We start from the raw sequence: 24,948 nt of genomic DNA, 5'->3' as shown, positions 1-24,948 counted from the left end.
GACCCTCACCTCAGAGAGGAGTGTGTTTAATTTTCGGTTGGCCAGGGCTCGGAGGGTAGTCGAGAATGCCTTTGGGATACTCACCAACCGGTTCCGCCTGTTCAGGACATCGATACATCTGGCGGAATATAAATTGGACACCGTTGTATTTGCCTGCTGCATTTTGCACAACTTTTTACGCAGGCACTCCCAGACGTACCTACCCGACATCGGTTCTGAGGCAAGACTACCCTCAGATCCCCTTCCCGGGCTGGACACTGGTCGCGCTGGCTTGGCCCCCCAATCAGCTCGTGAGGTACGCGACAAATATGTTGAGTACTTCATGGGTCGGGGGGCCATTGCTATGCCAGATCATATTTCTTTCTAATTCGGCCCCCAAAGAAAGGAATATTCTAAAAAATAATAAATAATTAGACCATTGGACTTTATACAGTTGTTTGTCATTAATGCTTTTTCTCTTTTTCTGTCTTCCTGGTTCTCTAACTAACTTCTTCAATTGTAATGCATAATTGATTTCTCCACTTTTAGTAACTAACCACATTTTGCACAGTATTCACTCATCTACAAACAGGGTATTGAGTCTAGAAATAAGAAGCAACTCCATTTGTAAATGTTGAGGTCAAGTTTTTTTAATTTTTGCTTGTTCATGACCCCAAAAATAATTTTATATTTTTTTCATTACTCCCTGCTTTTGTACTTAGGAGTCTTCAAAAAATTTTTAAACTTTTTTTTTTTTTTCAGGTAATTCAACCAAAAATATTATGCAGATTATACATTTATTAACAAGTTCACTTTTTTTTTACTCAAATATAGTTAGATTTATTGTTTACATATATATATATATATAGATTATATTTGGTGGGGTGTTTACCGCCTTAAATTTTTTTTTGGCCATATTTTTTAGGCACAAAAAACAATAATTTTTTAACCATTTTTTTTGTTTTTGGTGTGTTTTTCTAAAAGAAAATTTTTAGGTGAGAATTTGGAGTCAAATCTCTACTTCACTAAATTCAGTGATTAGAGAGATTTATAATTCTATATATATATTTTTTAAAATTTTTGGCGTTGTTTATTCTTTATGGTCTAAACTTTATAGTATCCCAAAATGTTCAACATGGTCAAAAAGTAACAAAATCCAATTCCAAAAATATAAAAACTCACAACAGCAGTCAGTCATGGTGTGCTTTCACACTGGAACACGCCAAAATTGGAAGATACACACATTCAGTGCAAACTCGCCAAATGTCATTGGTTCAACAGACAAATGGCCACATGTGCTATCTGACATCATGGGTGATCAATGTCTGTGTTTTGTGGGAGCAAACCCTTCCTCTCAACTACTTGAGGATGGAGGAGGGGGTTGGACCCACAAAGCACAGACATTAGATATTCTGTGATGGCAGATAGCACATGTTGGCACACTGTGTGTGTATCTTCAAATTTTGGCGTATTCATTATTCAAACTGTAAAAATGTTTGTGGGGGCGGGGGATGGGCGGGGGGTGTTTCAGTCTTTGACACGGCCCATCATGTCAATAATGTTCTTAAAATTAGATTCGATGACCATCATTCTTTGCCGCATATTGTCCATTTCCGTGCTGCATTCCAAAAGGACATTTGTTACATTCTGTTCCATGAGAAACATCCTTTCACGCATATTGTGCATTTCAGTGCTGCACTCCATTACCTGCTGAATAATTATAGCAGCACTTGCACGTGAAAATATTGGCACACCATCCTCCTCCCCTAAAACAAAAAAAAAAAATGGCATTTACAATATTATTTTTCAATGAGGCCTATCTACATATGTTTTTTTGAATCAAGCTAGGGTGACACTGACCTGATGGGCTTCTCCTTTCCACCTCTTCGACATCTTCTATCACTCCTCCTTCTTCCACCACCTCCCCATCATCTTCAATCACTCCTCCTTCTTCCACCACTTCCCCATCATCTTGGACTCCTCCTTCATCCATCAATCCACCTTCTTTCAATTCGCCAAATTGTTCTTCCGCCACTTGCCCTTCATCTGCTATGACTTCTAAGTCCAAAATTACTTCTTCCTCCTCTCTTCCTTCCTCCTTTCTTCCTTCCTCCTCTCCTTCCACATCCTCCTCTCCTTCCACATCCTCCTCTCCTTCCACATCCTCCTCTCCTTCCACATCCTCTTCTCCTTCCACATCCTCCTCCTCCTCCACATGTTGAGATGGCAGATTTTGGCCTTGTCTGGCCCTCTCTGCCTCCTCCAAATGCTGGCGACTTCTTTCCCCTGAAATAAACCAAAAAAAATGTAGACTCATCAGCACACAGATATTGGAGAGCATAAATCGCACACATTGCTTAGAAGATGCTTTCATTTAGTTACTTTTATCTTTCACCAAACCTACATTTTGCAATTACTTCTATATGGCAAGCTCTGATCCTGCCCCTTTTTAGCAAAGTGACACACATGGATGTCCCCCCTAAACTGTATTTCTGGAAACCCTACCAAAACCCATTTTTGATTTGGGGAGACACAGGTGCTCTGCATTGCAGATGTGAAAACATCTGCTTTATTACCACTGTTTTTAGAATGAATCCTGTTTGCCTTTCCCATTCTCATACTTTTTTTTTCTAGAACTAGCTTTTACACAATGTTTACAAACAAAGTTTTTGGCCAGTGAGCCATGTCCAGGTGTGTTGTTCCTGGAATAACCGAGCCTTTCTGATAAACTATGTGATGTTACGTTGTTTACTAAGAACACTGTTTGTAAATATGTAGTTATTTATGTTCTAAAAAATAAATAACAACATGTCTTTAAAATTACAAGCAGGCCAAGGAGGCAGATGGTGAAATATACATGGCAACACATTATTGCAGACAATCACCACCCCCCCCCCCCCCCCAACCCCAATATATATTTACTTACTTTTACGCAGAATTTTAAGTATTTTCTTCATCTGATGTGGCTCCCTCAATTTTAAGTCTGACCATCGTTTCCTCAGCTGTTCCTTGGACCTGGTGATCCCAAACATCCTCTGCATTCTCCTCGCCACCTTGTCCATAATATGTGCCTTTCGGCGGTTAGGGGTCTTGTATGGCCCTAATTCACCATCATAGTCCTTTTTTCGCATGATGTAAACTAACTCCACCATTTCCTGGAACCGCATATTAGTGGCTTTATATCTTCTTTTCCTTGATCGGGACGTCCCTGCCTCTGTCCCTTCACTTGTGGCATGAGAGCATCGTGCCCACTCGTGTGACATCGCCATCTTTCCTTTCCCACAGAGATTATGGGCGTGGAAAAGATGAATTCTTACGCCATGGGCGGAGAAGAGGGCGGCGTTTAATACATACGCGGAGTGTAGAGAATGCAAACAACGTGTTTACGTCCGTTACGCGGAGAATCTTCGAGCGCATCCAGAACATACACAGTTAACGCCATATTTCCTAAACTCATTGATTAGGGGCCTCGCAAAGGTGACGAGGGCGGGGTTTCATAAATACGCGGAGTGTTTAAAAGGTTTACGCCGTGATTATGCATCTTACGCGGTAATTAGGCGAGCGTGAGAAACGAGGAGCGAGAGACAGGAAGGTAAGGAAATTAAAAATGTGATCAGCAGAGGCCTTGAAAATGTAGACACATGGGATGGGGGTTTGGGCTGTTGGTTGCACCCTTTTTAAGCTATTCTGTCTATGGGGTACCACAATGTTATTTTGGTATCCAAATGCTTTTGGACACCTCACAAAATAGAGATGTGAACAATGCTGTACCTCATTGACAAGTTTTTGAATGGTGTATTCAGATCAGGCAAAGTATTGTTCAAGTGTTGGTTGTACAGAGGTCATTAGGAAGTGTCTTTTATGTCATCCATTGTCAGGGGTATGAGATTTACACATGAAAGAGTGCCTAGATGAAAACTGTCATTTGTAAGCATTGTTTAATTTAATATATTTAAAATATTTACTGCAATGTGAACAATGGCTCTGCATCTAGCAAATCAATGTTTGGTACAAGCAATGCGGCCGAGCTGCCAATCATTGTTTAAACAAGAGAGACTGTGTTTGGAATTAGATATAGGTAATAAATTTGAAGACACATATTAGATCAAGGTCAACGCTGATCCTTTGGAATATTTATTTTTCTGTGGTTTATGTTTTTGTAATCTAGACTCAAAAAGAAATATAATTTTGCAAAAATTGCAATGGACCTCCTACAAAGCAAGGAATCTATAGAGGCCTTACTTCAAAAATACCAGGACACGCCCATCCTGTGGAATTCAAAACACTCGTTATATTGCAATAAAGAGGTACGAGCGGCAGCACTAGAAGAGCTAGCAAATTATATGCAAACTTGGGTGCCAGGATGCACTGCCAACATGGTGAAGGATAAACTTGCCAACCTCAGAAGCACATACAGGAGAGCATACAAAGCTAATAAAATCAAAAAATCGGGAGCAGCAGCAAGACAAGCAAAGGAACCCAAACTGTGGTATTATAAACAGATGGCTTTTTTGCGGGACGAAATGGAAGGCAGGAAAACGATGTCCAGTCTTTCTTCCAACCTTTCCTCCATGCTACCTTCCAGCGGACATTCCCCAGATGACCACAGCCCTGCAGAGTCGGAGGAAGAGGGCCTGGCTGACAGAGATGCAGATCTGCCACCCTTCGATGAGGAGGTATAGTAGTTTCCTCTATATTTATGGCGTAAATAATTCTTGGTGGATTAATGATTAGATATTGTAAAAAAAAAACCAAGCTGGAAAAAAGCAAACAAAAAGGTGTACAGACAAATAGGTGTCAGGGATGACAACTGCAGGGGTCAGAAGTAGAGTGTATTCAAGTAATAATGAACAGAAAATACTGAACGAAAAACATGAAAATGAGTGTGGTTTTATTTAGCGAAATTGTAAAAAAATTCTTTTTTTTTCCACACAGGAAGAAGAGATCAGCCAGGAGGTGGCAGATCCTCAGGTGTCTGTCAGCCAGGAGGAGGCCGGGGTCAGTGGCAGCCAGGAGGAGGCCGGGGTCAGTGGCAGCCAGGAGGAGGCCGGGGTCAGTGGCAGCCAGGAGGAGGCCGGGGTCAGTGGCAGCCAGGAGGAGGCTGGGCCCAGTGGCCTGCAGCAGGTCCACCCGGCCAGGAGAACCACCACCAGCCAGTCTTCTCCCCCCCAGGTGAGGCCATCAGGCCGAAGGAGGCAGTTGAGGCCTGTGGAGGAGGCAAGCCTCCGCATGATCCAGGAGGCAAGCGCCATCATGAGGGCCCCCCTCAACCCCACAGAGGCCTTCAGTGCCTCATTGGCCCATGATTTAAATGAAGGGGAGGAGGACCAGAGAAGACTGGCAAAGGCCCTGATGAACCAGGTCCTTTGGTGGATGCAGAGGGGCCTGCTGACCCCAGACACTGGGCTATGTGACCCGGCCCGGCTTGCGGAACACCATCCTCCTGCTGCCACATCAACCCCACCTGCAAGACCCCGTGTTCGATCCGCTGGAAGGCTGCCTGGAGGGAAGGCTGGAAAGAGGAGGAAACGTTGATTTTCTGCCTTCCATTTCCTTCCACATAAAGGACATCTTGTTTGTACTACCACAGTTTGGGTTCCTTTGTTTGTGTGCTGCTGCTTCATATTTTTGTGTTTGGCTCCTGAGGCTTGGAAGTTTATCCTTCACCATGTTGGAAATGCAAGTTTGCATATAGTTTGCTATCTATTCTAGTGCTGCTGTTCTTTTTATTTTTTGTGATGACATTTGCCTGAATAAAAGGCCTTTTGCTTTCATTTGAAAACATGTCTATTGTTTGATATACTGTGGGGATTATTAGGCAGCAAACCTTTAATAAATATACAATGGGTAATTTACAAAGGACACACTCCTTGGGGGGGGGGGGGGACATTTGGTGTGCCAACATGGTTTAATATTCTCTAATGAAACACCAAAAAAAAAAAAAAAAATTTAAAAAAACATGTAAAAAAAAAAAAGTTTAAATGGTGACATAACTAGAAACAAAAAAAGAAATTAAAAAAATGCACATTCCTTTACAAAAATGACTACTCTAAATTATGGAGGACCACCAACCAAAACACACGTCTGGCATAGAAAACATTATTAAAGGATTACATCACAAGCAAGAAATGTGACATTTCAGTATGGGACAACTCTATTGAAATTGCATCAGCAAGAGAACGGGGTTATTCTAGCAAGAGAAGAATTAATAAAACGAGGCTTTAAAATGTGGTTTAGTGCGCCTTTTTAAGACATTGTTCTCTTGCTAGAATAAAAGGTTTCTAATGACGAATGTGCCATATCCCAAAGAAACGCGAGTTTTACCTGAACGAGCGCTCCCGTCTCCTCATTTGGACTGAGCATGCGCGGGGTTTTTGTACGCTGCTTTTGTGTACAGACGACCGAACATGTCTGACGGACACGATTCCAGCAGACTGTTTTAAAGCAAGACCAGGAAACAGTTGTTCGTTGGAAAACGGTCTGGCCGACGATTGTTTGCTGGAATTCTGTACGTTACTGCCTACACACGAACGAACATGTCCGCTGAAACTGGTCCGCGGACCAGTTTCAGCAGACATGTTTGGTCGTGAGTACGAGGCCTAAGAGATTGCAGCCCTTTATGTCCCCACTTCAACACTGTTGCTGTCACACCACTAAGCTTCCATCCCACCAATCAAGGTAGTTAATACTACCTAACACTTGACCATGCAGTTTTAACCCTAAAGGCTCCTGTACTTCCCTGCTAGCCCAGTCATGCCTGCCCTTCACCTATTGTTTATTTTTATTTTTTACTTTGGGTCTATCTGCAAAGACACATAAAAAAACGTATGTATATGTATTTTTTATGCAGTTCTATTGAAGTCTATTGTACCAAAAATGCACCTCGCTGAGTATTAACAAGTTCCTGCAGCTCTCCAAAAAATGCATTGCAGATGTTAATGTGACCAATAGGAGAAGACGTTAAATGGTGGTGTGTTTCTGCATATCTAAAGGCGCATTAGAAAATGCATAGATGTGAACCTACATTAATACACAGATACCCACTAGGGAGGACCTAAAGCAGTAAGCATATACTGTACTTATACTGTAGGTATCATGGCTGGCAGCCCTTCCGCCTGCTTTTTTAATTATGTGTGCATGTGTTTATATTATACAATAAATGTATGCATATATAGACATCTACCTACAATTGTGTGTTTTTCTTTTAGGAGAAACATAAACCAAATACAGAATATCACGAGGAGAACCTATTAGGATCAGTACTCGACTTGTTCTTAGCTGGTACAGAGACTACAAGTAGTACTCTGAGATATGCTTTCCTAATAATGCTGAAACACCCAGAGATACAAGGTATTACCTTTGCCCTTTATACATTAATTGTTGCTTTATATCCACCTTTGGTGCTATTGTACACATAATAGCTTTGTTAAAAAAAAAAAAAAAATGTATACTAAAAAATTTATAAAATTAAGGTTCATTTAAATTGGAAACAAAAACCATGCCATCATCAAGTGCTTGTTTTCACCTGCTAATCATATGTCATATTTGTAAATCAAAAGGTACTGTTAGAAATGCGCGATTTGTTTCGTTCCAAATTTTTAGGTATTCGGAAATCCCGATGTATCAGAACTTCTGAATTACAATAGTAACCAATTTTAACGAATCCAAAATAACAAATCAAAATTTTGGATGAAATTTCAATTTGAATCATTGTCAAATCAAATTCGAATTTCTGAAGAGGATAAAAAAAAAATTGAAAATAAAGGAATATAACAGAAAATAATATAAGAGTAAAACAGAACAGAATACAAAATAAAAGAATAAAAAATATAGAATAGAAATAAAAGGGGTAGAAATATATAACCGTCTTCTAAAATTCAAATTTCAAATAGAATACATTTTAATTTGAATAGAATAGAAAATAATAGATTAGAAAATATAAAAGATTTGGATAGAAAGCATAACAATATAACCGTATACCAAAATTCTAAGTTATAATAGAATACATTTAAATAGAATACGTTTGAATAGAATAGAAAAGCATAGAATATAATAGAATAGAATAGAAAAAACATTAGAATAGAATGGCATAGAAAGAATATAACTATATTCCAAAATTCTCAGAAGAGTCCGGGGCCGGATGGGTTTTCCACCTTTTATTATAAGAGATTTGGCAATATTCTGATACCGAGGCTGTGTAAATATTTTAATGGACTGGGGTTGGAATTCGAAACTAGTAGTGGAGCTATAGCGGCAGTGGTTGCAATAATTCTGAAGGAAGGTAAGGATAGCTCTCTCTGTTCGGGATACAGACCTATTTCTCTGTTAAATACAGACATTAAACTCTTTGCAAAAATTCTGGCGGGCCGCCTGAAAGGGGTTATGCACTTACTGGTGCACCCCGACCAGGTAGGCTTTGTCCCCAACAGAGAGGGCAAAGATAACAGTCTAAGGGCAATCCTGTTGCTCCAGACCATAAGGCAGAATGAGCCCCCAGGCCTATTCCTGTCAGTTGATGCAGAAAAAGCATTTGACAGGGTAGACTGGGGGCTCATGATGGAAACCCTTACTGTTATGGGAATAGGAAGCAGGATGTCTAGCTGGATTAAAACATTATACCACCACCCTACTGCGCAAATTAAAATTAATGGCTCATTATCGGAACCTTTTGAGATGAAAAACGGGACGAGGCAGGGGTGTCCATTATCCCCCCTCCTCTTTATCCTATCCCTAGAGCCGTTGCTGGCCACTATTCGTAATGACTCGGACATCAACGGAGTGAGAGTAGAAGGGGAGGAACACAAACTATCGGCCTTTGCCGATTATATATTATTTTATGTAACCAACCCAGTCAAATCTATCCCCAAGCTTTCGAGAGTGTTGCAACAATACGGCGCTATCTCCAACTTTAAAATTAACGTAACTAAATCTGAAATTCTGAACATTAATTTAAATAAAAGAGAGGTATACTTAGTCAAGGAAGCATGCGCGTTCCCCTGGACTAAAGAACTTAAGTACCTAGGAATAAAACTTGCCAACACAATGCAGAAGATGTATAAAATAAATTATATTCCCTTATTAAATGAGATCAAGAATGAATTAAAAAGAACGATCAATAAACCCATATCATGGATTGGACGTATAAATTTGTTGAAGATGATGGTAGTTCCTAAAATTCTCTATAAATTCTTACTAGTTCCAATTGCTCTCCCCCAGCAATTTCTGAGAATCCTTAACACCTTGCTACTAAATTACGTGTGGAAAAATAAAAAGCATAGACTATCCCTCTCCATAATAAAACAGGCCAAGCCACTCGGCGGCCTGGCAGTCCCGGACATCAAAAGTTATTATAAGGAGGCGGTCTTGTCGAGAGCGGTAGAGTGGGCTAGGGACAGGATAGATAAAAGGTGGGTGCAAATTGAGAAGGCGCTAACAAACAATTACCTGAATAACATTATTTGGATCCCTGCACAACACAGAGCACTAGATCACAAAACACACGATATTACACGGCATACTTTAAAAATGTGGGATAGGACGCAGGCACTATTAGAAGGGAAATTCAATTCCCCATTAATGAATCTAAAAGAAAACTCTTACTTCCCACCTGGGGAAAAAAAAATAGGAGGGAACTGGATTAGGAGAGACACAGTGCACTTGGGGGATATTATAAAAAACGGAGAGATAATGACCTACGAAGATTTGAAGGCTAAAACTGACTATTGGAATCTGGATAGGTGGCATTACTCCCAGTTGACTCACTTTGTGCGGCACCTCCCCCGCCCACTACGGACGGAGGCGGAGCTGACTTCACTTGAGAAAATTTGCAAATCTATGTATTCTAAGGGCACAATCACTAAATTATATGGGTTATTGGTTAAGCTGGGAACTCGGGGTGAAGCACCTTTTATAGACAAATGGGAAAGAGAGTTAGGGGTCACGAGGGGGACTAACACTTTTTCAAGGATCACTCAATTAACTCACACATCTGCAATAGATATACGAACAGCCGAAGCAAACTATAAGTGCCTCTCAGGATGGTATATTACCCCCGACAAAGCAAACAAATTTAAAGTAGGTCAGACCGCAGACTGCTGGAGGGGCTGCCTAGAAAGAGGTACGATGGCCCATCTATGGTGGCTATGCCCTAAAATCCAAACGTATTGGGACACAATACTGAGCCAAATAAAGATTATCACGGGAGAGGAGATCAAGAAAGACCCATGGGTCGTCCTCTTTCATGGCAGCCAAGAAGGCGTTAAAAAATACAAGCAGTCCCTACTTCCCCACCTTTTAAACGCAGCCAAGAGACTTATACCTAAGAAGTGGCAGGAGACGGAAAGCCCACATATCTGGAGTTGGATAGATGCGGTGGAGGAAACGTATAGATTAGAAGAACTAAAGGATAGTTATCTGGAGAAGAATAGTGAATTTAGGGAGAAATGGGGAAAATGGAAGGAATATAAAAAAACATGGAGCTATGCAGAGAGAGTTAGGGTCTGATTACGCAAGGGTCTTGCAAATATTTGAATCCCTCCCTCTCTCACTCTAATGCGAGACACATATATTTTTTCTTTTTTTTTCCCCTGTTCCCCCTTCGCATCTCTCCTATTTACATCATACCTATTCTCTCCCTAGCTATCCTTAGCCGAATAGAAGAGGATAAGTCTTCTTCCTTACCTCCGTACTTCTTAATTTTTCTTATTGATTTCCTTTTTTTTTTTTTTTCTCTCTTTTCCTGGGGACGGGCAGGAGATTCCTGGGAGCCATGAGGGGAGGGAGGGGGGGCGCAAAAAAAAAAAAAAAAGGCGAAAGACAGTTAACAGAATATATACCACACATGATGCAAACCGCAAATAGAGACGTAAGAAGCATCGAATCATGAGCGGGTCTCTAGTATTTGGTAAAAAGCTGAGGTGGTGAAAAAAAAAAAAAAAAGAAACAAAAAAAAAAAAAAAAAAAAAAAAAAAAAAAAAGAAAGAATATAACTATATTCCAAAATTCTCATTTCAAATAGAATAAATTCAATTTTGAATGGAATTCGAATAAATAAAATAAATTCCAAAAATAAATTAAACAAATTTAACCAAATTAATTTATGTAAATAATGAATCGAAATGAAACACAACACATTTTTTTGTTCCGCACGAGTCTACTGTTAGTTATATAGCCATCCGGTGTGACGTGTCTTTGTTATGTACACATAGGAGTTACCCTCATCAGCAAGTTTAAAAATTACATTCCCAGAATCTCTTATCTGCAGGAAAATGCATGTATGCCTTCAGTGACTTTACAGATCAAGCAATAAAATAGAAAAGGTGAGGGATCTGTAAGAAAAAACCTTATAGTGTTGTTTCTTTCGGTGGAATTTTCATGTAAATTGTGTTTAAAGCTCCATTTGAACCCCTTGACGCCTAAGGGTAAAACAAATCTAAATGCCTAAGCACAATTTAGCAATTTTGACAGGTTAGTAAAACTGTACTCATGTATCTCTTTTTTTGTTTGTCTTGTCTCTGGCTGACTTTCTAGTTTTTCACCACCTACTTGTCTGACTAGCCACTGAAGCTTTAAACCTTGGTTCTCCCATGGATCTCACATCATGTTTCTGTCATCTGCCTCCCTTGCTCCATCCCATGCAATTTCTAAGGCAGTTTAGAAGTTTACCCTGCAACTTCTTTATTTTCTGACAGATCCCCTTGAAATATATGAGGCCATAGGTATGGAGCATATAATGTATACATGTCTCCAGTCTTACAGCTCTTTCCAACCAGGGTGCCTTGGCAAAATGCCTAAAAATTGCCCAAAAATTGTATACAAGCCAGCGTGTGGATGAAGGCTGCCTTTTAGTTACACTAAGGCCGTGTACACACGGTCATTCCAAACCGATGAGAATGGTCCGACGGGCCATTTCCATCGGTTCACCGCTGAAGTGGCCTGATGGTCTGATGTGCGTACACACCATCGTTCCAAAAACAGATCGGGTCAGAACGCGGTGACGTCAAACACACGACGTGCTGAATAAAACGAAGTTCAATGCTTCCAAGCATGTGTCGACTTTATTCTGAGCATGCGCGGGTTTTGAACCGATGCTTTTCTGTATTAACCATCGGTTTGGACCGATCGGGCAGCGGTCCATCGGTTCGATTTTGAAGCATGTTTTAAAATTTTGGACCGAAGGAAAACAGACCGATGGGCTATACACACAGTCGGTTTTTTCCGGCCTAAGTTACAGGTTTTCATTATGCACCATTACAACATTCTAGCTGCCAGCATCCTAATGACCAATGACATCATCAGTTGATAAGATGGATGTCAGTCGTCTGCATAGCATCCTTGTTTGCCCCTCTTTATCAGCGGTCGGGGTCACATTAGTTGAATGATGGAGAAACATTGGAATACCAGTCAGCACCAGTTTACAAAAGTGTATTTGCTTTGTAAGAATAAATCACCTCTCATGCCACGTACACACAATCGGAAATTCCGACAAGAAAAATTTAATGTGAGCTTTTGGTCAGAAATTCCGACCGTGTGTGTGCACGCCATCGGACTTTTGCTGTCGGAATTTCCGCCAACAAAAGATTGAGAGCAGGTTCTCTATTTTTCCAACGGAAAAAGTTCCTATTGGAAAATCCGCTCGTCTGTATGCAATTCCTACGCAAAAAAACATGCATGCTCAGAATTAGGGATGAGACGAACACCCCCCCTGTTCGGTTCGCACCAGAACTTGAACACACCAAATGTTAGTGTGAACTTTAGAACCCCGTTAAAGTCTATGGGACTCGAACATTTGAAATCTAAAGTACTAATTTTAAAGGCTAATATGCAAGTTATTGTCCTAAAAAGTGTTTGGGGACCTGGGTTCTGCTCCAGGGGACATGTATCAATGCAAAAAAAGTTTTAAAAATGGCCGTTTTTTTCGGGAGCAGTGAATTTAATAATGCTAAAAGTGAAACAATAAAAGTGAAATATTACTTTAAATTTCATACCTGGGGGGGTGTAAAGTTAGCATGTGAAATATTGCATGTTTCCCGTACATAGAACTGTCTCTGCACAAAGTGTCATTTCTGAAAGGAAAAAAAAGTCTTTTAAAAAACGGACTTGCGGCTATAATGAATTGTCGGCTCTGGCAAATCAGAGAAAAAAAAAAGCGTGGGTGTCCCCCCAAACATCCATTCCAGACCCTTCAGGTCTGGTGTGGATTTTAAGGGGAACTCCACCCCAAATTTAAAAAAAAATTGCGTGGAGTTCCCCCAAAAATTCACACCAGACCCCTTATCCAAACACGTTAACCTGGCCGGCCGCAGAAAAGAGGGGGGGACAGAGTGCGGCCCCCCCTCTCCTGAACCGTACCAGGCCACATGCCCTCAACATGGGGAGGATGCCCCAATGTTGATGGGGACAAGGGCCTCATCCCCACAACCCTTGCCCGGTGGTTGTAGGGGTCTGTGGGCGGGGGCTTATCAGAATCTGGAAGACCCCTTTATCAAAGGGGACCCCCAGATCCTGGCCCCCCCTATGTGAATTGGTAATGGGGTACACATTGTACCCCTACCATTTCACGAAGGAAGTGTAAATAGTTTGAAAACACACACACACACACACACAAAAAGTCCTTTATTAATAAAAAAAAAAAAAAATCCAGCAGTGGTAATCCACTCTCGGTCCCGGCTTCCTGCTCCAACGTTGTCTGTATCCATGTGGCCTGGTGCGGTTCAGGAGAGGGAGGGCCGCACTCTGTCCCCCCCTCTTTTCTGCGGCCGGCCAGGTTAACGTGCTCGGATAAGGGGTCTGGTGTGAATTTCTGGGGGAACTCCACGCCATTTTTTTTATTTGGGGTGGAGTTCCCCTTAAAATCCACACCAGACCTGAAGGGTCTGGAATAGATATTTGGGGGGAACCCCACGTCTTTTTTAAATTGAAGGTGGGGTTCCCCTTAATATCCATTCCAGACCTGAAGGGCCTGGTAATGGAATTTTTTTTATAAATGAATTCTCTCTGAATTGCCAGAGCCGACAATTCATTATAGCCGCAAGTCCGGTTTTAAAAGACTTTTTTTCCCTTCAGAAATGACACTGTGCAGGGACAGTTCTATGTACTGGAAACATGCGCTATTTCACATGCTAACTTTACACCCCCCTAGGTACGAAATTTAAAGTAATATTTCACTTTTATTGTTTCACTTTTAGCATTATTAAATTCACTGCTCCCGAAAAAACGGCAGTTTTTTAAAATGTTTTTTTGCATTGATACATGTCTCCTGGGACAGGACCCTGGTCCCCAAACACTTTTTAGGACAATAATTGCATATTAGCCTTTAAAATGAGCACTTTAGATTTCTCCCATAGACTTTAACAGGGTGTTCCGCAGCTTTTCGAATTTGCCGCGAACACCCCTAATTGTTCGTTGTTCGCCGAACAGGCAATGTTCGAGTCGAACATGAGTTTGACTCGAACTCGAAGCTCATCCTACTCAAGCAGAAGAGCCAAACTGCCTATTGAACTTCATTGATCTCGGCTCATCGTACATCACCGCGTTCTTGACAATCGAAATTCCGACAAGATTTGTGTGACCGTGTGTATGCAACACAAGTTTGAGCCAACATTCCGTCAGAAAGAATCCATAGTTTTCTTGTCTGAATTTCCGATCGTGTGTACGCAGCATTATGTGTCCTACTTGGACTTGTAGATGTTGCTGCATTATGTAAAACTATTAGAATAGTTTTTACATTTTAGAATGGGGTACCTCAAGACTATCCATCATTTTTAAAGGGTGCATTGACTGAAAAAAAGTTTGAGAAACACTGTTCTAGCATGTGTTCTGCCATTTAAACTATGTTAAAGTTCCCATACTTACAAATAGTCACAAGTGCTGGTCATAATTGTTATTTTTGTATGAGGACAATTTCTTATAAATTTATTTCATGATTTTTATACAATTTACAGAAAAGGTCCAGACTGAGATTGACAATGTGATTGGACAAGATCGCCTTCTGTCTGTGGAAGACAGAAACAAGATGCCATATACAGATGCTGTTTTACACGAGATCCAGAGATTTGCTGATATTTTTCCTGTAGGATTATTACATGGTACCAGCAAAGACACCACCTTCCGGGGATACCACATTCCCAAGGTGATTTCAGATATGTGTGGGACTAATGGTCCTAAAGAACATAGTGCAAAGTGCACTCATGTGCATAGTTAGCGATCAGTTTTTTTTAGAAAAAAAACTATATAAAAGGGCTAGATGATTAGTTGATGATGCAGTACTATGTTTTTCCTATTGCTCTTTGCCAAAAGCTAAAGTGTTTGCTCGTACATTTTATCATATAATACACAAATGGGATTCTGGCAGCAGACCCTGTATGTGCTGAGTAGAGTTGGACGAACGGTTTGGCCCGAGCATCAGTTCGGGCCAAACATTGGCTGTTCACCCGTTTGGGGAACACCTGAATTTGCAGGGTGGTCAGCGGGTGTTTGCCCCACCAAATGCCCTGCAATGCATTGCGCGCTTCACAGTGCATTTTGCGCCCTGATTGGTCAAACCTTGTTTACATAGGCAGATCACCGTTCTGCCTCTGTGTTCGCTGGACCCACTGATTGGCTCCCCCTCTGCTATCTATCCCCCCGCATGTTATAATTGCTATAAGCACATTAACCACTTGCCGACTGCACACTGTGGTTTTACTGCTACAGTGCAGGCCAGCTGTGCACAATCACACACATATACACACACACATATATATATATATATATATATATATATATATATATATATATATATATATATATATATATATATATATATATATATATATATATTTATAGTCGAAGCCCTATGTCCGATACCGATATGAACAAGATAGATAGACTTAACATAAGACTTACCAAATGAAAGAGACCTGAAGTGTGCCCTGATCTGATGGACGGTATGCCAAGATAAGGGGGCAAAAACATTCAGGTAGGGGGGTGTAGTTTTATTGGTTTTAGCTTTATTCATTTAGCAAGTTTGGTGAACGGTTGTGCCATTTCCACCTGAGAAATGGGGGATGTGCTGGGCGAAGCAGGCAGACTTCCATCCATCAAGTCTCTTAATTGTCATGATCTGGGATCCCACACCGGGATGTGGCAGAGGCCGCTCCAATACGATAAGAGCGACTGGAGCACTGACTGGGGTTGAGGTGTAGGTAGCGTGGAAGAGTGAGTAAGCAAGTGTGAAGGTGACAGGACCCAAATTGACCTAACCGCCCCCCCGTTGATCCAGGGGAAGGCGAAAACCCCAGCCGAGCCTAGGCCAATTGCTACAGCAGGGAAGAAAATTCCTTCCTGATCCCCTGAGAGGCGATCGGGTGAACCCTGGATCAACTTCCGATGGTTGGTTGTGCCCCGATGAATTCTGACATGTTTGACGAACTGGCAGGCACTCAAGGGTTTGATCGGGAAAGGTATTAGGGGATAAGAGTTTGACTGTTCAGGTAGGAGTGACAGAAGGCGATCGAGTATGGTTACTGCACAACGGACATTGTTTGCTTTAGAGTTGGATGTCTACCCCAGTGCCTGATCGCTGGGTTTTGGATAGTGCCAGGTGGAGAATGAAGTAGTCGTGGTAGCGAGCCAAGTGAGGTCAATGTAGAACTTGGGCGGCAGGGTAGCTGCGGGTAAACTCCCTAGGCCGCAGGAACCCATGGTAGGCTGAGTAGATGGTTGCTTGAATGACCAGACTGGAAAGAAAGCCACATGGGGAACTAGCCAAGATAGTGGACATTTAACTGGTGCTGTGGGGATAGTTGTATGGGCCTGCGTAGGAAGGACATAACTTAGACTTGCCTTTACTAATAATGTCGGCCGTGGCCTGGTGTCGGGAAGTGAAGGCCACGGTTCGTCCTGTCCAGATATGACCCCAGAGCTGAGCGGCTGCCACGATCAGGAATTGTTCAAACATGGAAGTCCAGGTAAACCCTGGGATTAAGAGTGTCTCTGGAGGCTATGGTCCTGCAAACTAATATTGGTCAAAAATTGCAGCGAAGCCTGCGGAAGCTGCGGCATCTGTCACTACCTGCGGTGATGGGGGCGATATTGATGGTATAGCGTTGATACTGTTTAACGTAGTGAGAAACTCCTCCCATATTGACAGGTCCGCTACTGCCGCGGTGTCCAAGTTAAGGATCTGATCGGAGTCCTGTGCCTGGGAGAGGAAGACCAGGAGGCATGATACAAAAGATCGACCCTGGGGAATGATCCCAACAGCAAATTGAGCATCCCCGGGAGAGATTGAAGCTGCTTCTTAGTACACCCCTTGTGCGGGTGAAGTCTTGGAGCACTGACCTGATGCGGGTCAACTTGAAGGAACAATAGGCGTAGTGAAAGCTAGTTTGCGTGTGAGCACGACAGAAAATAGGTGAGCAGCCGAGTTGCTACTGGAGATGAGTGACCGATTTGAGCCACAATTGCAATTAAGCAGCTTTATTAGAATAGTGAAAACAAAGTTTAGCAGAAATTTGAAGTATGTAGGAATGACCGTGCACAACACTGTAAATACAGATGGAGTGAGATGCAAATGTTTATGCTTGACAACAAACGTAAGGCCCGGGATCGGAATCATAAGTAAGTACCACTGTATTCGTATCGCCGATGCGAATAGTTCGAGGTGTGAGCATCGGTGGGGTTGTTTTGTGAAGGATCTGAAACATTGGGCCGGTGCTGCGACTGTACTCGGGTTGGTTGGTGAAGTTTGTATTGCCGAGGATCTGAATCGTTGCACCGATGATGTGATTGGATTTGGATCGGCTGTGGATGCAAGTCGACGGGGGGGGGCTTGTGTGCCGGATCCGAGTCATTGCACCGATGATATGACTAGACTCGGATTGGCTGATGGTGTTAGTGGTTGAAGAGGTTTGTGGTTACTGAGGATCTGAATCATAGGGCCGATGTTGCAACTAGATTCAGATCGGCTGTTGGCGAGTGCTTGGGTTTTTTTTTTTTTTTGGGATATGCTGAGACGAAATCGGTGCATGAGGATGCGACCGGATTAGAATCGGAACATGATACATGACAGTGAAATGTGCAAGAGTAGTTCCTGCATTACTTATGCAGGGATGAACCGGCGAGTCGCTGATGTGACTAAATTCGACCGGAGGGTAATGTAAAGTAAAATAACTGGAATGATAGACAGTGCATTTCTAAGTGACATGGGCCTACTACGTGGCATGTGCTCATGAATTGCACGATAAGACCGTGGTCTTGCACAAGGCTCAAATAAAGGCTGCATATGGAGACTTGACGAATGACTCGCAAGTTCCACAGTGGGGTTTTGACGGCACAGGTGCAAAACGGTGCATGAAAAAAAGAATTTGTACAAATCCTACCTGCGACAGTTTGAAAAAAAAAAAGACTTGATCTACGAAAAGCACGTTGGGTGTGCAAGACATCTGAAGAGCATGGTGTTTCCCTGTGGATGACGCACACAAAATTACTTTGGTTGGTAAACAAAGAGAGAAACGTCTGCAAACGATTTGTAAGTTCCACTGCAGGAACTAAAACACACAGCATGGGGGAAAACAGGAATGGCAACGGTAGAAAGTATGCAATGTGTGATCCGAATCAGTTCGTAAATATATGAAATGAATCCCATACGAATCAGAAGGATTAAATTGATCTGATATGATGAATTGGTTGTAGAGTGTATGTCACCCCTTACTCTGAAACTGAACACCAACCAACCACCCCTCCCCCCAGGCTAACCCAGTGCAGAGAAGGCATCAGGTGGGCCTAATTATCAACTCAATCAGCCACAGAAACCTGTACAAACAATACATGCTTTTCTCTAAATGGAAGAGACAGCAAACCCATGGACAGTGAATCTTTATATCCAGTGAAATCTACAGCGAGTGATATCGGACAAAGACCGACAGCGACTCAGAGGTTTGGAATTATACATTAAACGTATGTTTGGCAGACCACAACTCAGAAGCAGGCTTTTTTTTTTCTCTTTACGAAAGGATGCGGGACAGGTAGCATAACAAATTGCAAGATCGCACATGATGCGAAAGATTCGGAAAGTACCTGCGACAGTGAGCGGGAACCGCCGACGAAGAGCACGAACTAAGAAGCTGAAATGCAACTGCGATCAAAATGCCAGGACTCACAAACGTAAGGTGAACTGGGACCAGTCAGCCCAGTGATGTGTGGTATCGCTCACTAGACATGGTCATTCGTTTTCGTTAGAATGCATTTTCGTCCGAAAATCTGTTTTTTTCGTTATCGTTTTAACAAATGATAACGAAAGTGCAAGAAACGAAAACCGAAAGATCCAACATAAAAAATGCTTTATTTTCGTTTTCGTTGCGGTAAAAATTCGATATAGAGAGATTCGACATTATAGGGAAAAGATTCGATATCATAGAGAAAAGATTCGACATTACAGAGAATAGATTTCGATCTATGAGAAAATAGATTCGACATGATAGAGAATAGATTCGACATTATTACTAGTCATACAACATTAGAATTCTTGTAGGCGGAATATTCGAACGGAAATGTACGATGCGACGTAAAGATTCGACGTTCCGTCTAATATTTTTTGCCCATTAGACAGGAACCAACAAAGATTCGACGTTCCGGCGAATATTCTTTTGACCATTCGACAGAAACCAAGTATTATTGGATTTTCGGACGAAAGCTATTCCCCAACGAAAAACAAAATAAATAAAAACGATTTTCGGGAGTAACTAAAATGTATTTTCCAAACGAAAAAACGAAACAAAATATTCCAGTCTGCACATGTCTATCGCTCACAGGAAACCAACAATGACCACAAGGGAGTGGGCTGGTTAAATACCCCCGGGCTCCTCCCATAAATTCAGGCCAGCATACTGGCCTTGTTACATATATATATATATATATATATATATATATATATATATATACATGATTCTGCATTTCCGGGTAAGGGGCGTTTGTGCGCACCCGGCTGTACATTCACTGGCTCCAGCACATGCCGGTCAGCAGTTCCCAGCCAATGATGTATGCCCGGAACCCACTGATTGTAAGAGAGCTTTGTGTATGTAATGAACACAAAGCTCTCTTCTGGCAGCAGCAATGTTCTGTTTTTTGTTTACCTACAAAGCAGGGAATAAAAAACAGCACATTGCTCAGCAAAATCAGCAGATATTACGCATAGGAAACATAGTTAGTCACACATTTAACCCTTTGATTGCCCTAGATGTAAACTGCTTTCCAGCCAGTGTCATTAGTACAGGGACAGTTTACATTATTAGCACTGATCACTGTATTATTGTCACTGGAGATGTCAGTGGCAGTTAGGCAGCTTCCACAGTGTCAGTTAGTGTTAACTTGCCGCTGTCCCACTATAAGTCGCTGATCACCGCCATTACTAGTAAAAAAAAAATGGCAGAACATATCTCATAGTTTGTAGATGCTTTAACTTTTACGGACACCAATCAATATACACTTATGAGGCGTACACATCCAAAAATGTGTAAAAATTGTCCGAAGTGTCCGCCATAATGTCGCAGTCACGAAAAAAATCGCTGATTGCCGCCATTAGTAGTAAAAAAAAAATTGCAATAAAACTATCCCCTATTTTGTAAACGCTATAAATTTTGCACAAACCAATCGATAAACGCTTATTGCGATTTTTTTTACCAAAAATATGTAGAAGAATACGTATCGACCTAAACTGAGGAAAAAAAATGTTTTATATATGTTTTTGGGGGATATTTATTATAGCAAAAAGTTAAAAATATTGATTTTTTTTCAAAATTGTCGCTCTATTTTTGTTTATAGCGCAAAAAATAAAAACCGCAGAGGTGATCAAATACCACCAAAAGAAAGCTCTATTTGTGGGAAAAAAAAGGACGTCAATTTTGTTTGGGAGCCACGTCGCACGACCGCGCAATTGTCTGTTAAAGCGACGCAGTGCCGAATTGCAAAACCTGGCCTTGGCATTTAGCTGCCTAAAGGTCCGGGGCTTAAGTGGTTAAAACAAACACAAACTTCCTATGCTTGTATATACAAATCATCTGCATGTTATATAATGATACTTGTATAACTTAGTCACATTAATGCATGATGTAAATGTATGAAGAACTGTGTTTTTAAAAAAAATGTATTAGATATGTTTTTTAACAGAAAGTAAACGGATGAAGTTTACATTTGCCAGCTAGAGTCCTTAACCACTTTAGTCCCAGAGCCATTTTTCATGCAAAAATTGATTGTTTGTTCGTTTACATCCGTTTTTGTTCAATCTTTTTTTTAATTAATAAGAAAAATAGGGTTTTGATCCACTCCAAAACCCCCGATGTTGACGGAAACGGATGTAAACTGATGCAAATGGGTGGTCATCCATTTACATCAGTTTTCCCTTAGAGATGCATTGATATCTGATTTTCACCCGTCAACAGATGGTCAAATGGTCCGTATGTGTGAAAAGGGCCTAAAAGAAGGAACAATTTAAGGAATTTACAGACTACTTTCAATCATCTAACTATATGAAGAACATAGCATGGCTTGGGTGTAACCTCAATTAGTTAATAAAAAAAAAGGTACTTTAGAGGTTTATATAAAGAGGTATCTAAAAAAATAAAATAAACACAATTTAAAAGAATTCTAAGTAAAAATCTAAGAAAATAATTGAGTTCTTATTTTAATTTCAGAACACTGCGGTGGCTACTGTACTAACATCGGTTTTGAAAGACCCTAAATGTTTTAAGAACCCAACTCAGTTTGACCCAGAGCACTTTCTTGATGAGAATGGGGCCTTTAAGACGAATGATGCCTTCATGCCATTTTCTGCAGGTACCAGAGAAATTTGTAATGATTAAAGCGGCAATCCATTTTATGAATACCAAAAGCTAACGAGGACTCATACATAGTTATTTAATTTAAAATGTTGAAAAAATACAAAGGTCCATCCCGTTCAAGCTGTGTGTATGTGTGATTTTTATTACACAGTGGCTCTAATCCATAAAAGCAATTAAATCCATGCCTCAACAACATATCCTCTCCATCATAGCATGGTATGGATGTTAAAATGTAATATACATATAAATGTGAAGAATAAAAATTTAAATCTGTATGAAAATGAATCTCTCAGGGACAACATTTAATAGGGCATTTATTCATTTGCTTTGATTTTTTTTTTTTTTTTAAATCCTCCTCTTCAGTTCAACTGTGCCATGATATAAGAAACTATCTGGACAGAACCGTAGTCTCATGGCAATCATTTTTGTTGTGTAGATGAACTACAGCCAGAGGGCTGCAGTGGGGTCAGATCGTGGGTGCCCTACAACCAGAAGGCTCCATTGGGGGTTGATCATGAATGATGCAGTAGGGTCAAATTGTGGGTGCCCTACAACCAGAAGGCTGCAGAGGGCTCAGATCGTGGTTGCCCTATAACCAGAAGGCTGCATTGGGGTCAGATCATGAATGATCATGAACGATGCAGTGGGGTCAGATCATTATCAAGAATGTGCTTTGTTAAGGCCCAACTCAAGGCAAAAAAAATTCTCATACATATGATTATATGACCATGGCTTAGGCCCCGTACACACGACCGGATCGATCTGCTGAAAACGGTCTGCCGGACCGTTTTCAGCGGATAGATCCGCTGCGACCGCTGCCGGATTTCTGTCTGATGGTTGTACACACCATCAGACAGAAATCCGCGCGTAAACAATACGCGGGGCGTGGCCACGCGGTCACCGCGACGATGACTCAGTGACGTGGGCGGCCCTGGAAGTTCAAAGCTTCCACGCATGCGTCGAATAAGTACGACGCATGCAAGGGATGGCGGTCGGTCGGACATGTCCGGTGAGTCTGTACAGACGACCAAATACGTCCGACGGACAGGTTTCCAGCGGACAGATTTCTTAGCATGCTAAGAAATTTTTATCCGCTGGAAACTGTCCGATCCGCGGGACAATTGTCCGCTCGGGTCTACACACGACCAGATCTGTCCGCTGGAACTGGTCCGGCGGACCAGTTTCAGCAGATCGATCCGGTCGTGTGTACGGGGCCTTAAGGTAAGTTAAAAAATTTAATTTAGAGAGTTTTTTTTAATCTTAACCCAGCGATCAGACAGAGGTAGGTGGAAGAGGGGTTTACATTTATCCTCAAGTTCTGTTTTAAGTTACAAAACTGTAAAAAAAAAAAAAAAATGTAATTATATTGTCTACAAAGAAATTCTAAATTGTAAAGCCCTAGCCATCAGCATCACAAGTCTAGAATCAGGCGTTCCTGGGCACTTGGTTGCTGACAAACATGATTTTGCACTGCAGGTTGGTCTTGTAATGGCATTAAAATGCTGATTTTGTTTTTGGTCCCTTCTCTAGGTAAACGCATTTGTGCAGGAGAAGGTCTGGCTCGTATGGAACTCTTCTTGTTTTTTACTACTATACTACAAAGATTCACTTTAAAACCTACAGTGGACAAGAAGGACCTAGAGATAACCCCAGAACCCAACACCAATGCTTCAAGAGCTCGGAAATATAAGATGTTTGCTGTTCCTCGTTGAAATACTCATCATGCAACCTCAAATATTTACTAAAATTGGAGTGTGCAAAATATGTTACAGCTCTACATAGAAACCAATCAGCTTTCAGGTTTTATTGTCACAGCTTAATTGAACAAGCTTTAGTTAGAAGCTGATTGGCTAGCATGTATAGCTGCAATAGATTCTGAGTGCTCCAATTTTAGTAACTTTCCCCCATAGTGTTACACTGGGATTTATTTACTAAAGCTGGAGAGTGCAAAATCAGGTTAATTTCTGCATAGAAATTATAAATTTTCCAGGTTTTATTGCCAAATAGTGATGGTGGGTAATTAGTGCAGTGCTAATGATCAACAATATAGAAAGTGCACACTGGAACTAACACAATGTGAATTGTGAAATGTAAACAAAGATGTGAGTAATATAAACTAATAATGAAAGTTCAGAGAAGTGAGTAGGCTTCAAATAACGATGTGAGAGAAGTCCATGTGAAGAAAACACAATGAAGGAAAATTCTTCCCATTTAGATGGCTCAGAGTGAGAGAAAAATAAGTTGTCTGCAGTTGCTCTCAAAATCTTCAAAACATGTACAGATTAGGTACTCTTACCAAATGGGGTGGACACATCTGTTATACAACAGTGGATCATACAGGCTTGTGATCCCAGATGGTCTGGATCAGTGTTAGATGCGTAGCCCGACGCATTTAGACTCTAGCGGTCTTCAACTTGGGCAAATAGTGATGGGCCCGGTCAGTTTGCATCAGAACTTCCGAACAGAAATAAAGTTGGGACCCGAGCCGCATACTCTATTAACCACTTCCCGACGGCCGTACGACTTTGTACGGCCACAGGGTGGCTCTAAATCTCTGGGAGGCTGTCTTTTTATGGCCTCCACTCCTCCTGGCCACTGGGGGCGCGCGAGCGTGTCCCCGCCGTATAACTGTGATGCCGATGCGCGTGCCTGGCGGCCGCGATGTCCGCCAGGCACCTGCGATCGGCGGTTACAGAGACAAGGACATGGATCTGTGTGTGTAAACACACAGATCCATGTCCTGTCAGGGAGAGAGGAGACCGATCTGTGTCCCTTGTACATAGGGACATAGATCGGTCACCTCCCCCAGTCAGTCCCCCTCCACACACAGTTAGAACACTATGCAGGGTACACATTTAACCCCTCCCTCACCCCTAGTGTTAACCCCTTCAATGCCAGTCACATTTATACAGTAATTAGTGCATATTTATAGCACTGATCACAGTATAAATGTGAATGGTGCCAAAAAAGTGTCCGATGTGTCCGCCATAATGTCGCAGTCCCAATAAAAATCGCAGATCGCCGCCATTACTAGTAAAAAAAAAAAATAATAATAATAATTCTGTCCCCTATTTTGTAGGCGCTATAACTTTTGCGCAAACCAAAACCTTATTGCGATTTTTTTTTTTTTACCAAACATATGTAGAATACG

The 24,948-nt window shown here is 41.5% G+C and overlaps 1 protein-coding gene across 1 annotated transcript in view; it reads left to right on the top strand.

Moving 5' to 3' along the window:
- Nucleotides 1-23,608, top strand: part of LOC120913362 (cytochrome P450 2C8-like) — a 39,366-nt gene extending 15,758 nt beyond the window's left edge. Inside the window, exons 6-9 of the mRNA XM_040323242.1 lie at nt 7,188-7,329; nt 14,922-15,109; nt 21,651-21,792; nt 23,328-23,608. Of these exons, the coding sequence (XP_040179176.1) occupies nt 7,188-7,329; nt 14,922-15,109; nt 21,651-21,792; nt 23,328-23,509 (654 nt within the window). The 3' untranslated portion in view covers nt 23,510-23,608. The remainder of the gene's footprint in view (nt 1-7,187; nt 7,330-14,921; nt 15,110-21,650; nt 21,793-23,327) is intronic.
- Nucleotides 23,609-24,948: the final 1,340 nt, after the last annotated feature.

Source organism: Rana temporaria, chromosome 9 (genome assembly GCF_905171775.1).
Source record: "Rana temporaria chromosome 9, aRanTem1.1, whole genome shotgun sequence".
NCBI lineage: Eukaryota > Metazoa > Chordata > Amphibia > Anura > Ranidae > Rana > Rana temporaria.
This window is presented reverse-complemented; position numbering and strand designations above follow the sequence as displayed.